General features: G+C 47.1%; 1 protein-coding gene across 1 annotated transcript; it reads right to left on the reverse strand.

The window, feature by feature from the left end:
• Window positions 1-723: 723 nt before the first annotated feature.
• On the reverse strand, window positions 724-8,902 carry LOC118091516 (C-type lectin lectoxin-Thr1-like). Its single transcript, XM_035128601.2, has 6 exons — window positions 8,761-8,902; window positions 7,446-7,523; window positions 6,068-6,162; window positions 4,479-4,619; window positions 3,142-3,256; window positions 724-1,003 (listed from the first exon to the last, which is right to left on the reverse strand). The coding sequence occupies exons 2-6, from the start codon at window positions 7,501-7,503 to the stop codon at window positions 936-938; spliced, it is 477 nt and encodes a 158-aa protein (XP_034984492.2). The 5' UTR covers window positions 7,504-7,523; window positions 8,761-8,902; the 3' UTR covers window positions 724-935.
• Between the last annotated feature and the right edge of the window lie 8,374 nt (window positions 8,903-17,276).

Genomic DNA, 17,276 nt, shown 5'->3' on the forward strand with positions numbered 1-17,276 from the left:
ATAATAATATATTATTATTATTTATACCCCGCCCATCTGGCTGGGTTTCCCCAGCGGCTTCCAACAGAAAAATGAAATAAAATAATCTATTAAACATTAAAAGCCTCCCTAAACAGGGCTGCCTTCTGATGTCTTCTAAAAATCTGGTAGCTGTTTTTCTCTTTGACATCTGATGGGAGGGCGTTCCACAAGGCGGGCGCCACTACCGAGAAGGCCCTCTGCCTGGTTCCCTGTAACTTGGCTTCTCGCAGCGAGGGAACCGCCAGAAGGCCCTCGGTGCTGGATCTCAGTGTCCAGGCAGAACAATGGGGGTGGAGACGCTCCTTCACTAAGCACTGCACAACACTGGTTCCTTAGCCATGGTTTCCTGTAGCTCAAAGATGGGTCCCCACAGATGTTATTCTGATCAGGCCAAACATGAGACCGAGACACATACAAACCCATTTAAAGTACTGAAAGTGGTTCAGGTGTATTTCCGTTCAAATATTTAGCTCTGCAAATCATTAACGGGCTTAAGACTTCTTTTGGTTCGGCAAACCTAACCCACACATGTCATTTTAACACACATTTTCATATATTATGCAAGTTTTGCTTCCCTTTTGATAATTTTTAGGTTGGCTTGCCTTCAGTATTTTTAATGAGCATTTTATATTTTACATGGAGGATTAAGTCTTACACAACTCCTATACAGAGAAAGCAATAAGTAAAATCTTATTCAATGAACAAAGAGATAAAGATGAAGTTTATTGGATGTTACATTTTCTGATCAACAACCAGGAGACGTGCGCAGGCAAATCAACAGCCAATCAACAAGGAGAGATCATAAAAGGATGTAGAGCTGGGGTCCTTGCAGGAATATCCCCTTTCCTTTATCTAAAGGAAGGTGTGTCTTCCTGATCCTGCCTTCTCAGGTGATGAGAAGCAGCGGCTCCATCCTAGCGTCTGTACTGGCAGAGGTATGGACGATCAGATCTGCAGTTCTCATCGTTCCACTTCAAGTATCCTGCAAAGCAAAAGAGAACCTGTGTCTCATGCTCCAGTCTGAGATTTTCCAAGGTTTAATATTGCAATGGATGTCACTGAGTTATCGCTAGGGATGTTGGAGAACTCGATAGTCAGAGAGCTATGACACCCAGACTAGTCAGAAGTACAAGATGGCAAAGCCCAAGGCTACTCCAGTTGCAAGTAGTTTATCTCCCTGAAATATACTCGGAGCCGAGAGTGAATTTCATGCTCTTTATTCAGCTTATATACATTATTTACACAATGGGCCTTGCATGATTGGCTACTTCAGGGCTACACCTGTGGGCCAATCAGGTTGTGGATTGACTTCTGCCTGCAGTCTGATTGGCTGCTCCTGCAGGCCAATCAGGTTGCGGGTTCACTTCCACCTGGAGTTGGATTGGGTAGCTCCTGCGGACCAATCAGACTGCTGATTCTGAATCCTATTGTTCTAGGATTCAGCTCAGTACATAACACTCCCCACAACTTTCTTTCTACTTGAAGAGCTGAGATTCCCCCCTCTCCTGTTTTGATGGCAGACTCCAACCTTAAGTTTACAGAAAACAGAAACAAGTTCTACACTGCAGCCACCAAAACTAGGATGCAATGGTTAAAGGGAGTATTAAAGGGAATATTAGATGTGTGTTTATAGGTTTGATCTGGCATCTCTCCCCCTGGAAACACTATATGGAGCAGTGATCGGGGACGACCTGGAGGAAACATCGCAGGAAATATTTGATTTATGGGGATTGCTCTAAGATGGCTGCGGCTGGCTGCTGTCGGCTGTGAGAAGGATCTTTGGATTTTTGGACGGACTTGGCAAAATACCAGGGGGCGAAGAGACAGGGTTAATTCATAGAGGAATCATAGGCATACTTTCACACAGAAACATATATGGTTTGGTTAAACTCGCTTGCTCGAAAAAACTCAGGGGCTTGAAAGAAGACAGAAGGATTTTAATAGACTATTGGATAAGATATGGACTTGATTGATTAGAAAGCAGTGAATATAAGAGGACTGGGCTTTCTGAGTCTGAAGTATGGGAAGTCAAATTTAAATTTGTATAATTCAGCAGAAGATTTGGATTAATTGTTTAATTGATATTTGTATAATTTGAAAATGGATTAGATGTTTAAATTGGGAAATCTAATAAAAATGTTTATTAAAAATAAATAAAGGGAATATGAGTTCTGATCATAGATTTTTTTATACTTTGGTTTTAAGATGAGGTCGTGCTTTTCCTAGATAGCTTTATGCAGCCTCTGATGCTTATTGCCTGCAGACCAATCAAATGAAACCTGACATGATTTTGCACTTCGTTACCCCAACGTGGGTTGCGTGTGGGTTAAACCACAGAGCCTAGGGCTTGCCAATCAGAAGGTCGGTGTTTCGAATCCCCGCAACGGGGTGAGCTCCCGTTGCTCGGTCCCAGCTCCTGCCCACCTAGCAGTTCAAAAACACGTCAAAGTGCAAGTAGATAAATAGGTACCGCTCTGGCGGGAAGGTAAACGGCGTTTCCGTGTGCTGCTCTGGTTTACCACATGACCCAGAAGCTGTACGCCGGCTCCCTCGGCCAGTAAAGCGAGATGAGCACCACAACCCCAGAGTCGTCCGTGACTGGACCTAACAGTCAGGGATAACTTTACCTTTACCTTTAGCCCGACGGCTAATAAGATTCAAAGAGATCTCTCATTCTGCAAGCACACCCTCCATTCCTAGGGGGTCCCACAACCGGGCTGCTCAGTTCATTGCCCCCCAGGGCCGGCTCTAGGTAGACCCCCGGTGGCGCGGTGCGCCAGGGCGCCGGGCCGTTAGGTAGGGCGCCGGGCGGAAACCATGCAGCGCCCTGTGAGGGCGGGGGCGCCGGAGCGATCTCCGCCCCTCAGCGCCAGGGCGGCCGACCTGCTCAAGACTGCCCTGTTGCCCCCCGCCAACATCTCCACGTCACCTGGGCTCACCCACTGGCGGAGGAAGGGGGTGCGGGGTGTGTGGTCCGTCCCAGGTGTCATTCCCGGGGTGTGTGACATTGTGCCACGCACCCCCCCACCTGCGACATGCTCTCTGGGACACGCACCAGCCACGCCCCCGCATGTGCGCCGCTCCGGATGCCAGAGCAGGATGCTCACTCTCTGGGCTCACCTGTGTCAGCCCAAAGCTCAACGCAGTTCTCGTTGTTGTTGTTGTTGTTGGGCTCTCCCGCATTCCAGTTCTTGTATCTGTTTGAAGACCAATCCGTCCACCGCCACTGCCGGTTCTGTGTGAGCAGGAAATAATAATTTAATAATAATAATTTATTATTTATACCCCGCCCATCTGGCCGGGTTCCCCCAGCCACTCTGGGCGGCTTCCAACAAAACAGAAATTCTAAAATACAGAAATCCATCAAACATTAAAATACAGAAATCCATCAAACATTAAAAGCTTCCCTAAACAGGGCTGCCTTGAGATGCCAGTTTGGTTGAGAAAGCAGTTTGGTTGTCAGGGAAGAGAGCAAAGATGCCCAGACGAGGCTCTCGCTAGGCAGAAGGGAGACCTGGAGTCTCCTTGCAGCAGATGCTCACTCTCTTTTTTACACACACACACACACATATATATATTATTTAATTTTCTTTTTTACAATTTAAATTACTCATTTTTTACATCCTTAAGATATCAATGGCTTCCCTTCTTCTCTTTCCACGGTTTATTTTACATATCACAAATCCCTGCATATTTTACAAAAACTATACTATTCAGTATTCCATTATTGCATCCATCAAAACTTATTTACACCGTTGAATTAATGCTGCCAGGGTTTTCAGCTGTACACAGTTATTTCCCGTATATCCAATCAACGTTTTCCGATCTTCTCTAAACGTATGTTCTTCTTGTTCTCTTATTCTATAGGTTAAGTCTGCAAGCTGCGCATATTCTGTCAACTTAAGTTGCCATTCTTCGTTAGTTGGGACCTCGCTCGTTTTCCATTTGGGGGCTAACGAAACGCAGTTGTTGCATACATAAAGAACCTTTTTTGACACCTGGGAATTTATGACTGAATTATCCCCAACAGAAAGGACTCTTGGGGGTTTTTTTTGGGGGGGGGAGTACTTTTAAACTCCCCCCCCAATTCATTATGGATCATTTGCTAATACCATTGTACCAAATGTGAAAGACCATTCCCTCCAGTGCAGCCACATGCTCTCAGTCTAGCCTACCTCGATGTACACCACTTTCCGCTCCTTGGAGGAGAGGCAGGATACAAATGCAATAAATTAAATAATAACCACTCAGCCAGTGCGGCCGCAGTGCATAGTATTTTAAAAATAAATTATTCTGCTACTGATCAATATATATGAAAATGGTTCACAACAATGAAGAATCCCAATGAATTTCCAAATACATTAAGTTCAGCATCTTCCTACAAGGCCCCCCGCAATCTGCTTTGGAGTCGTTTGTCCAAAAGCACCTTAGAAGCTAAAATAAGCCAGCAAATTCACCTTCAGGGGATCATGCAGTCCAATCCAGACACTAGTTCCATCTTTGTGGTATTTCATGATGTACTCGGCCAGCACGGCAGATTGATGGATGCTGTGGATGGAGGCCAGGTGACCGTAGGGGAAGTAATATTGGCAGGCGACCTGAGAGAGGGCAGGAGAAGCGTCAATTTTTTTTAAAAAAAAATTACCCAAAGAGCAGGAAATCAGGGAGAATTCAGTAAAGGGCAGGGATGAGGGAACATGCATGGAAGCCCAAAGAGTTTGGAGGTGGGAAAGAGGGTCCTGGGCACTTTTGTGGCATCCCATAGCTCAGAGTAAGCCCTGAAAGCTGGAGGCAGAGCTTGTTTTCCTGCCCTCCATCTAAAATCGCACGTATACCTAACTGGGGCACATGACCTGTCCTCCCACCCCTGCCAAGGACAGGGGCAGCCCTCTCCTTGAAAAATGGGGGAGGGATGAAGACCCCTCAGCCCCCAATACTTGGCACCCCAGATACCTATGAATTAGCACATGCAGATTTGAGACAAGGGCTTGCACCATTGCGCTTCCAGGCCCCCCTGTTCTGTATTTCGTATATTTGTGTATTTGTATTTGTATATTTGTATGGAAGTGAGAGTTGGACCATAAAGAAGGCTGATCGCCGAAGAATTGATGCTTTTGAATTATGGTGCTGGAGGAGACTCTTGAGAGTCCCATGGACTGCAAGAAGATCAAACCTATCCATTCTTAAGGAAATCAGCCCTGAGTGCTCCCTGGAAGGACAGATCGTGAAGCTGAGGCTCCAATACTTTGGCCACCTCATGAGAAGAGAAGAATCCTTGGAAAAGACCCTGATGTTGGGAAAGATTGAGGGCACTAGGAGAAGGGGACGACAGAGGACAAGATGGTTGGACAGTGTTCTCGAAGCTACGAACATGAGTTTGACCAAACTGCGGGAGGCAGTGCAAGACAGGAGTGCCTGGCGTGCTCTGGTCCATGGGGTCACGAAGAGTCGGACACGACTAAACGACTAAACAACAACAACAACATTTGTATTTGTATTTACAAACCGGCATCAACTCCCGCCCAGAAACCAATGTCCCCACTGTAAAAGGACGTGTGGATCCAGAATTGGCCTCCACAGTCACTTACGGACTCATTGTTAAGACCGCATTTATGCAAGACAATCTTCAGGGTCATCTTACCCATAGAGGCGCCAAGTTCTGGTGGCTGCCAGGGAAGAGGCAGAGGCTGGACGTGGCACCTCCCGGCATCAGCTCACCGCCCTGGCCGTCTCTGCCATGCAGCCTTCACCTCTTCCCCGCCAGAGGAGCCGGCTTCCAGCCGCTGCCCACCTCCTCCAGCCCCACCGGCAGCGCCGCCCTCCCTAAAAAACTCTGGGAAATGGGTGGCGGCGCCGGAGGGAGCTTTGCACCACGGCGCCAGATATGCTGAAGACGGCCCTGACAATCTTACTTCACTACAATATTTGTATTTCTAGTGCTCTGTGTTTGGGTGTTTTTAAGGTTTGCTGCAAGACGTTTTAGGCACGGCTCGTTGTGTAAAATCAGCATGTAAGTAAACCGATCAATCCAAGAGGCTGCACTTACCTCTGCCTCAGCCCAGGTCAATTTATTGCTGAAGAGTTTGTAGCAATAGCCACCATATGGAAACCAGTCCATGTGGCACCAGGAGGCCTCAGCAGCTGCTCACGGAGTCAAAGAAAAGCCCAGTCAGAAGCTGGCCTGGGGTTGATTTTCATTTATTTGTTTAGATATTTGTTTAGATACGTGTGTGTGTGTGTGTAAAATATTGTGTCAACACTACAACCAATTACATTCCCACCCCTTTCCCCCCTCCTCTCCCCGGACTTCCCTCAGCTCCCTTATCTGATTTGTATATTCATATTGTTTCTGCATATTATACAATTGTACCTATCAATTCCCTATACAGTGGTACCTCGGTTTACAAACACAATTGGTTCCGGAAGTCTGTACTTAACCTGAAGCGTACTTAACCTGAAGCGAACTTTCCCACTGAAAGCAATGGAAAGTGGACTAATCCGTTCCGGACGGTCTGCGGAGTACTCCACCTGAAGCGTACTTAACCCGAAGTATGAGTGTAATTGGTTCCGGAAGTCCGTACTTAAAGTGAAGCGTACTTAACCTGAAGCGAAGTTTCCCATTGAAAGCAATGGAAAGTGGATTAATCCGTTCCAGACGGGTCCGCGGAGTACTCAACTTGAAGTGTACTTAACCCGAAGTATGAGTGTAATTGGTTCCGGGAGTCCGTACTTAAAGTGAAGCGTACTTAACCTGAAGCGAAGTTTCCCATTGAAAGCAATGGAAAGTGGATTAATCCGTTCCAGACGGGTCCACGGAGTACTTAAACTGAAAGTACTCAAACCGAGGTGTACTTAAGCCGAGGTATGACTGTACAGTGGTACCTCAGTTTATTAACACAATTGGTTCTGGAAGTCTGTTCATAAACTGAAGCGTTCATAAACTGAAGCGAACTTTCCCATTGAAAGTAATGGAAAGTGAATTAATCCGTTCCAGACGGTCCCCGGAGTACTTAAACTGAAGCGTTCATAAACTGAAGCGAACTTTCCCATTGAAAGTAATGGAAAGTGGATTAATCTGTTCCAGACAGGTCCGCGGAGTACTCAACTTGAAGTGTACTTAACCCGAAGCATGGGTGTAATTGGTTCCGGAAGTCTGTTTATAAACTGAAGCGTTCATAAACTGAAGCGAACTTTCCCATTGAAAGTAATGGAAATTGGATTAATCCGTTCCAGATGGGTCCACGGCGTTCATAAACCGAAAATTCATAAACCGAGGTGTTCATAAACCGAGGTTCCACTGTAGTTCATATTCTACTAATAAAAAGTTATGTATGTATGTATGCTTGTTTGTTTCATTTCTATCCCACCTTTCCTCAAGGAGCCCAAGGTCCCTCCCTAGCTCTGTCTGGAAGAATGGAACTCACCTCTCGAGAAAGGAGCAGCAATTAGGAAGCTGAGACCAAAAAAAGCCAAAACCCCCATCTTTAGTTTTCCTTCCTTTTCTGTGGGGAGAAAGAGGTAAAGGTAAAGGACCTCTGGGTGGTTAAGTCCAGTCAAATGTGACTATGGGGTTGTGACGCTCATGCTGTCCCTGAATAAGTCTGGCCCAACTCATAGCCGCGGACGTGCCTTGGACCTGGTGTTTACCTCTATGGATGTTGGTGATCTGACACTAAGGAAAAGCGAAACTAAAGAAGTGCCATGGTCAGATCACTACCTGGTGCAACTGGACTTCTCCGCGACCCTTCTCCTCTGCAGGGAGGTGGGACCAATTTGGATGGTCCGCCCCCGCCACTTAATGGATCCAAATGGTTTCCAGAGAGTGGTAGGGGATGCTTTATCCCATGTTGATGGCCTTTCAGCCAATTCCCTGGTGGCCCGCTGGAATGTAGAGTTAACCAGGGCTATTGACTGTCTGGCTCCAAAGGGCCCTCTCAGATTGCATGGAGCCCGGACACACACAAAACCTAATCCTAATGACAAACTTAGTTGATCTCTAAGGTGCTACTGGAAGCAATTTTTTTATTTTGTTCCGTGTCAAGACGAAAGAGGAGATGGAGCTGAGAGAGGTGATCGGTGCCAAACCTTTGGAATGCCCCCCCCATCTGTTATGACAATTGCCAAATCCAACCTCCTTTGTGGAGTGTTCCTTCAGCTTCTTATCTCCTCTCCCCTCCTTGGGAGTCCTCTGGGTAGCTGCCGCTGCCATCCCTGGTCTCTGAGCTGCCCCACCTGCTGCCCCAAGGAGAGGTGCCTCCTCACACTGCCCCAAAGGGGCCTGGGACTTGTCTGTCCATTCCCAACAGCAAGGGCTGGTCGACTGGCTGGCTGGGCTCCCTCACCTGCTGGCTTGCTTACTCCGAGGCCACCTCAGCTCCTGGAAACCAAAACCCCCTGGCCAGCCCCAGAGGCACCATTCGCCTGTGGGTCTTGTAGCCAGGGCTGCTGCAACAAACAGCTGTGCAAGCCTTTGGGAGGCAGAGTCGCGAGAGGGCATCAGAGGAGGAAGGGAAGGACAGAGGGACAGAGCCCAGTGTTGCCCGGGCACCCCGGCCATCCTTCATGGCACCCCAGGGTGCTATGGCACACTGGTTGAAAACCACTGATCTTGGGGCATTGAGGTGCCCCCGAAAAACATACCCAGGTCAAGAGAATTCACTTGCACGGTGCAGTATGATTCTTCTGCAGGGATTTGGCTGCTGTTGAACCCTGGACAAAGGGACCAGCTTGGCTACTCACCTGTCCACCTGGATGAATGGATGATTGATCTGCTGTGGTGGCAATTCACGCTTCATCTGAGACAAACACAAACCGTTCTGGGTCATTTATATCCCCTGGAGAGTTTAGTGAGAGGCTAGTGGTTTTGCATTTGCATAGATAGGAGGAAGCACAAAAGGGCAAGTTGAATTTTTGTTTAAGGGCAAACATGACCCAGAAGCAAGGAAGTATTTTGCTTTTACGTAGTGGGACAATAGTGTGCTTCAAATGAGTTTTATGTTGTGCAAACACGGGTGTATGAATAACGTTCCCGGTTTACGGAAGTTTTTTTGACTGATGTTTTAATGTATTTTTAATCTTTTGTTGGAAGCCGCTCAGAGTGGCTGGGGAAACCCAGCCAGATGGGAAGCTTAGAAATTTGTTATTGTTATTATTATTATTATTATTATTATTATTATTATTATTATTATTACTCGTAGTTTCCTGAAATGTGGCCTGAAAACCTTTGCTTCATCTTAATGGTAGGCAATTAACTGAGTGAGTGGATTACCCTGACTCAGACTTGTGCCAACCACTCACATCAAAGTCCTGTTGGAATAATTTGCCTTATAAACTTTTAGCATATCCTTCCTGGATGGCGACCTGGGGCTTTCCCTGAAAACATACCAGACTATTCAAACATTCCTCACCAAGAGAAAGAGGGAGAGGAGAGGAGAGACAACTCACCGTAATTCTCACTGCTCTCTGATGCCCACACCAGGTCACTGAAGTAAGCAAGCCGAACCCCAGCATATGGAAAGAGAGAAATAAACAAACCAATCCTTAGGGCATGTAGCAACTCCCCTATCATAGAATCACAGAGTCAGAAGTGGTCATCTAGTCCAACCCCCTGCAATGCAGGAATCTCAGCTGAAGCATCCAGGTCAGAAGGCCATGCAATCTCTGCTTAAAAACCTCCAAGGAAGGAGAGTCCACCACCTGCCAAGGGAGACCGTTCCACTGCTGAACGCCTCTTACAGTCGGAAAGTTCTTCCCGATGTTGAGTTGGAATCTCCTTTCTTGTAACTGGAAGCCATTGGATCGAGTCCCGCCTTCCAGAGCAGGAGAAAAAAAGCTTGGTCCCTTTTCCTTGTGACAGCCCTTTGTCACACTAAACATATCCAGCTCCTTCGACCATTCCTCATAAGGCTCGGTTTCCAGACCCCCTAGGAGGAAAGGGAGAAATATTTGGGACTTTTCACTTTAGAGAACAGGCGAGTCGTGATGTGATCGAAGTTCATGAAATGATGCAGGGCATGGAGAGAGCAAATCGGGGAAAGTTTCCCCCCTCTCTCATGACGTTAGAACTCATGAGCATCCAACACAGCAGAATTTTGGAAGGGGGTATTGATGGCTCCTAGCCATGACGACTATGTTCTGCCCCACAGCTGCTTCCAAATCTCAGCTGCTGGAAACCACAGGAGAGGAGAGTGTTGCTCTGGTGCTCGGATCCTGCTTGCAGGTTCCCCACAGGCATCTATTTGGCCACTGTGAGAACAGGATGCTGAACTAGACGCGCCATTGGCCTGATCCAGCAGGCTCTTCTTACCAAGTTCGCCCCCCCCCCACCAACACCATCACCAGTCAGCGGCACCCTCACCCCACCCCTCTCGGAGGCCTGAGCTCTGCACCGCAGCTCCCAACATCCCCTCTCTTAGATATTTATTTTGTACTAGGAAGTGTTTTTATTTGTTAATCCTTTGTTGCTCTTGTGAGCTGTTTTGAGCTCACCCTGGTTGTTAGGAAAGGGCTTGGAGGAGGAGTCAGCGGATCTCTGAGGCTTCTGTACACAGTGCTTGATTCTGATTTTTATGCTTGAGGAGCTGGACACAGAGGAAGGGTATAGAACTTGTACAGGTATATATCTGTATCTGCGAAGCTGTATGTATAGATCAATGTCCAGAATTAAGTAAAAGTGAAACAAAAGAAGTGCCATGGTCAGATCACTTTCTGGTGCAACTGGACTTCTCCGCAACCCTTCCCCTCTGCAGGGAGGTGGGACCGATTCGGATGGTCCGCCCCCGCTACTTAATGGATCCAATTGGCTTCCAGAGAGTGGTAGGGGATGTTTTATCCCATGTTGATGGCCTCTCAGCCGACTCCCTGGTGGCCCGCTGGAATGTGGAGTTAACCAGGGCCATTGACTGGCTCCGAAGCGCCCTCTCCGATTGCATGGAGCCCGGACAGCCCCGTGGTTTTCCCCAGAGCTGAGGGCGATGAAACAGTCGCTGAGACGGCTAGAGCGCCGGTGGCGGAAAACTCATTCTGAATCCGACCGAACACGGGCTAGAGCTCAACTTCGAGCCTACCAAGTGGCAATGGCGACGGCGAAGAGGACCTTCTTCACCGTCTCCATCGCATCTGCAGAAAACAGCAGCAGGAGACTCTTCCAGGTGGTTCGCAATTTAGCGGAACCACCTGCTCCATCCGGGCCCAGTACGGGCCACAGGATCTCCTGCAATGATTTTGCAAAGTTTTTTGCAGATAAAGTCGCTCAGATTCGGGTAGAGGTAGACTCCACCGTGGGAGCAGGGCCGGGGCGGGGGAGTGCTAGAGTCTTGTCTAGTCAAGTTTTGTGGGATCAATTTCAATCTGTTACCTCCGAGGATGTGGACAGGCTGCTTGGACGAGTGAAACCAGCCACCTGTCTCCTTGATCCTTGCCCATCCTGGCTAATAAAAGCTAGCCGGGAAGGGCTGGGCGATGGGCTCCGCAGGGTGATAAATGCTTCTCTCCATGAGGGAGCCTTCCCAGACCCGCTGAAAGAGGCGGTTATTAAACCGCTTCTTAAAAAACCATCTTTAGATCCAGCCAATATGGCCAACTATTGCCCAGTCTCAATTCTTGGGCAAGGTGATTGAGCAAGTGGTTGCTGAACAACTCCAGGCACGCCTGGAAGAAGCGGACCATTTGGATCCCTTCCAGTCAGGATTCAGGCCTCATCATGGGACTGAAACTGCCTTGGTCGCACTGGTCGATGATCTCCGGCGGGCTAGGGACAAAGGTAAGAGCTGTTTCCTTGTTCTGCTGGATCTCTCAGCGGCTTTTGACACCATCGACCATAACATCCTTCTGGACCGTCTAGAGGGCTTGGGAGCTGGGGGCACTGTCATGCAGTGGTTCCGCTCCTTCCTCCTGGGCCGTGTTCAGAAAGTGGTGGTGGGGGATGAGTGTTCAGACCCCTGGGCTCTCACTTGTGGGGTGCCTCAGGGTTCTGTCCTCTCCCCCATGCTTTTTAACATCTATATGCAGCCGCAGTTATATGCATATAGATGTTAAATATGCATATGCATATAGCTGCATCTATATGCAGCTCAGTTGCGGATATGCCTGGAAGCGAAGCGAAAGGAAAGTCCGATGCTGTAAAGAAAAATATTGCATAGGAACCTGGAATGTAAGAACCATGAATAGAGGTAAGCTGGATGTGGTCAAAAATGAGATGACAAGAATAAATATCGACATCCTGGGCATCAGTGAACTAAAATGGAAGGGAATGGGCGAATTCAGTTCGGGTGACTATCATATCTACTACTGTGGGCAAGAATCCTGTAGCAGAAATGGAGTGGCCCTCATAGTCAACAAAAGAGTGGCAAAAGCTGTGATGGGATGCAATCTCAAAAATGACAGAATGATCTCGATACGAATCCAAGGCAGACCTTTTAACATCACAGTAATCCAAGTTTATGCACCAACTACCGGTGCTGAAGAAAGTGAAATTGACCAATTCTATGAAGACCTACAACACCTTCTAGAAATGACACCAAAGAAGGATGTTCTTCTCATTACAGGGGATTGGAATGCTAAAGTAGGGAATCAAGAGATAAAAGGAACAACTGGCAAGTTTGGCCTTGGAGTTCAAAATGAAGCAGGGCAAAGGCTAATAGAGTTCTGTCAAGAGAACAAGCTGGTCATCAGAAACACTCTCTTCCAGCAACACAAGAGACGACTCTACACATGGATATCACCAAATGGGCAGCATCGAAATCAGATTGATTATATTCTCTGCAGCCAAAGATGGAGAAGCTCTATACAGTCAGCAAAAACAAGACCTGGAGCTGACTGTAACTCAGATCATCAGCTTCTTATAGCAAAATTCCAGCTTAAACTGAAGAAAGTAGGAAAAACCACTGGGCCAGTAAGATACAATCTGAATCAAATCCCTTATGAATACACAGTGGAAGTGAGGAACAGGTTTAAGGATTTAGATTTGGTGGACAGAGTGCCTGAAGAACTATGGATGGAGGCTCGTAACATTATACAGGAGGCAGCAACGAAAACCATCCCAAGGAAAAGGAAATGCAAGAAAGCAAAGTGGCTGTCCAACGAGGCCTTACAAATAGCGGAGGAGAGGAGGCAAGCAAAATGCAAGGGAGATAGGGAAAGATACAGGAAACTGAATGCAGATTTCCAAAAAACAGCAAGGAGAGACAAGAGGGTCTTCTTAAATGAGCAATGCAAAGAAATAGAGGAAAACAATAGAATGGGGAAAACCAGAGATCTGTTCAAGAAAATTGGAGATATGAAAGGAACATTTCGTACAAAGATTACCATAATCAAGGACAAAAGTGGTAAGGACCTAACAGAAGCAGAAGACATCAAGAAGAGGTGGCAAGAATACACAGAGGAATTATACCAGAAAGATATGGAGGTCTCGTACACCCCAGGTAGTGTGGTTGCTGACCTTGAGCCAGACATCTTGGAGAGTGAAGTCAAATGGGCCTTAGAAAGCACTGCTAATAACAAGGCCAGTGGAAGTGATGATATTCCAGCTGAACTATTTAAAATTTTAAAAGATGATGCTGTTAAGGTGCTACACCCAATATGCCAGCAAGTTTGGAAAACTCAGCAATGGCCAGAGGATTGGAGAAGATCAGTCTACATCCCAATTCCAAAGAAGGGCAGTGCCAAAGAATGCTCCAACTACCGCACAATTGCCCTCATTTCACACGCTAGCAAGGTTATGCTTAAAATTCTACAAGGCAGGCTTAGGCAGTATGTGGACCGAGAACTCCCAGAAGTGCAAGCTGGATTTCGAAAGGGCAGAGGAACCAGAGACCAAATAGCAAACATGCGCTGGATTATGGAGAAAGCTAGAGAGTTCCAGAAAAACGTCTACTTCTGCTTCATTGACTATGCAAAAGCCTTTGACTGTGTCGACCACAGCAAACTATGGCAAGTTCTTAAAGAAATGGGAGTGCCTGATCACCTCATCTGTCTCCTGAGAAATCTCTATGTGGGACAAGAAGCTACAGTTAGAACTGGATATGGAACAACTGAGTGGTTCAAAATTGGGAAAGGAGTACGACAAGGTTGTATATTGTCTCCCTGCTTATTTAACTTATATGCAGAATTCATCATGCGAAAGGCTGGACTAGATGAATCCCAAGCAGGAATTAAGATTGCCGGAAGAAATATCAACAACCTCAGATATGCAGATGACACAACCTTGATGGCAGAAAGTGAGGAGGAATTAAAGAACCTTTTAATGAGGGTGAAAGAGGAGAGCGCAAAATATGGTCTGAAGCTCAACATCAAAAAAACCAAGATCATGGCCACTGGTCCCATCACCTCCTGGCAAATAGAAGGGGAAGAAATGGAGGCAGTGAGAGATTTTACTTTCTTGGGCTCCTTGATCACTGCAGATGGTGACAGCAGTCACGAAATTAAAAGACGCCTGCTTCTTGGGAGAAAAGCAATGACAAACCTAGACAGCATCTTAAAAAGCAGAGACATCAGCTTGCCGACAAAGGTCCGTATAGTTAAAGCTATGGTTTTCCCAGTAGTGATGTATGGAAGTGAGAGCTGGACCATAAAGAAGGCTGATCGCCGAAGAATTGATGCTTTTGAATTATGGTGCTGGAGGAGACTCTTGAGAGTCCCATGGACTGCTAGAAGATCAAACCTATCCATTCTTAAGGAAATCAGCCCTGAGTGCTCCCTGGAAGGACAGATCGTGAAGCTGAGGCTCCAATACTTTGGCCACCTCATGAGAAGAGAAGAATCCTTGGAAAAGACCCTGATGTTGGGAAAGATTGAGGGCACTAGGAGAAGGCGACGACAGAGGACAAGATGGTTGGACAGTGTTCTCGAAGCTACGAACATGAGTTTGACCAAACTACGGGAGGCAGTGGAAGACAGGAGTGCCTGGCGTGCTATGGTCCATGGGGTCACGAAGAGTCGGACACGACTAGACGACTAAACAACAATGCAGCCGCTGGGAGAGATCGTCAGGGGGTTTGGGGTGGGTGTCCATCAGTATGCTGATGATACCCAGCTCTACCTCTCTTTTAAATCAGAACCAGTGAAGGCGGTGAAGGTCCTGTGTGAGTGCTTGGAAGCGGTTAGAGGATGGATGGCGGCTAACAGATTGAGATTGAATCCTGACAAGACAGAAGTCCTGTTTGTGGGGGACAGGAGGCGGGCGGGTGTGGAGGACTCCCTGGTCCTGAATGGGGAACTGTGCCCCTGAAAGACCAGGTGCGCAGCCTGGGAGTCATTTTAGACTCACAGCTGTCCATGGAGGCACAGGTCAACTCTGTGTCCAGGGCAGCTGTTTATCAGCTCCATCTGGTACGCAGACTGAGTCCCTACCTGTCTCTCCAGAGTGGTGCATGCTCTAGTTATCTCTCGCTTGGACTACTGCAATGCGCTCTACGTGGGGCTACCCTTGAAGGTGACCCGGAAACTACAACTAATCCAGAATGCGGCAGCTAGACTGGTGACTGGGAGCGGCCGCCGAGACCACATAACACCAGTCCTGAAAGACCTACATTGGCTCCCAGTACGTTTCCGAGCACAATTCAAAGTGTTGGTGTTGACCTTTAAAGCCCTAAACGGCCTCGGTCCGTTATACCTGAAGGAGCGTCTCCACCCCCATCTTTCTGCCCGGACACTGAGGTCCAGCTCTGAGGGCCTTCTGGCGGTTCCCTTGTTGCGAGAAGCCAAGTTACAGGGAACCAGGCAGAGGGCCTTCTCGGTAGTGGCACCCACCCTGTGGAATGCCCTCCCACTAGAGGTCAAAGAGAACAACAATTACCAGACCTTTAGAAGGCATCTCAAGGCAGCCCTGTTTATGGAAGCTTTTAATGTGTGATGGATTTCTGTATTTTAATGTTTGATGGATTTCTGTATTTTAGAATTTCTGTTTTGTTGGAAGCTGCCCAGAGTGGCTGGGGGCACCCGGCCAGATGGGCGGGGTATAAATAATAAATTATTATTATTATTATTATTATTATTATTATTATTATTATTACTGAAGCCTTATCTTCTGCAGGAGTAAACATTTTTGAATCTTAAGCTGTCTCTGTGAGGCAATTGGAACTGGGGGGGGGAACTTCTGCTATGTGGGTATCCCAACAACCTTGGGCTTCTGTTTCATGCACAGTGCTGTACAAAACTGGTTCATCTGACAACATTAATGTCAGGTGAGTGTCATTTCCAGCTCCCCCTGCATCTGAGAAGAGCCTGGCTGCTGGATTAGGCCAAAGGGGGCCCATCTGGTCCAGCAATCTGTTCTTCACCAGATGCCCAAATGGGAAGCCTGAAATCAGAACACCCTGTTCAACATGCCCCAGCTTTTCAAGGGTGGGTAAAGCTTTCTACAATGAAAACAGGCGAAATACCTCGTATAAGTGCTATGCAAATAGATGTGCAATGCTATGATTAGGAAGAAGCAATGCAAAACTCAGGCTGCTCTAAAAACAGTCCTGGACACTCCTTGGACACTTTCCAGCTTTTGGATCTGAATAGAGGATGCAAAGAACCAACATGCAGAATTGGAGGAGGGAGGAGGAAGGAAGCGTCAGTCCCCAACCTCACCAGGGCTTCCCCGTGCAGGTTTGGTGGCAAATTCCCAATTTCCTGGTCACATTCTTGGTACTCACCCAATCCTCCCAGACACTTGTAAAAAAAGTAAGTATTGACACTTAAAACAGGGAAATGTTCCATGCCCAGACTTGTGGTCAGCTTGATGGCAAAGTGTGTCTTTTCAGCTAATGCCAGGAATTAATTGTGCAAATACCAGAGGCTACTGGAGATTATTCGTTCAGGTAAATAGCTTAAAACACCGCACATGTTTCTAAGGAGGTGGCTGGGTGGAATGCTAATACAACAGGATGATAAAATGAATTCATAGATATTGTGAACAGTCAAATGGCATACAGGAAGTAGCATCATTGCTTCCCAATCCTCTTTTGCATTCTCCATTGTAGATTCACACCTATAAAAATGACCAGTAACCAAGGTGATTGAGAAATGAGATTGTGCTGCGCATGAGATTGTGCTGCGCATTAGGCATCACTGAAACCTGGTGGGATGAGTCTCGTGACTGGAATGTAGTAATAGAGGGATACAATCTATTTAAGAGAAATAGACCAAACAGGAAAGGAGGAGGAGTAGCTTTATATGTTAGGGATATGTATACCTGTGAAGAGATCCAGGATTTAAAACTTCAAAGCCAAATTGAGAGTATCTGGGTCAAAATTAAGGGAGAGAAAAAC

The sequence above is a fragment of the Zootoca vivipara genome, chromosome 10 (assembly GCF_963506605.1).
Source record: "Zootoca vivipara chromosome 10, rZooViv1.1, whole genome shotgun sequence".
Lineage (NCBI taxonomy): Eukaryota > Metazoa > Chordata > Lepidosauria > Squamata > Lacertidae > Zootoca > Zootoca vivipara.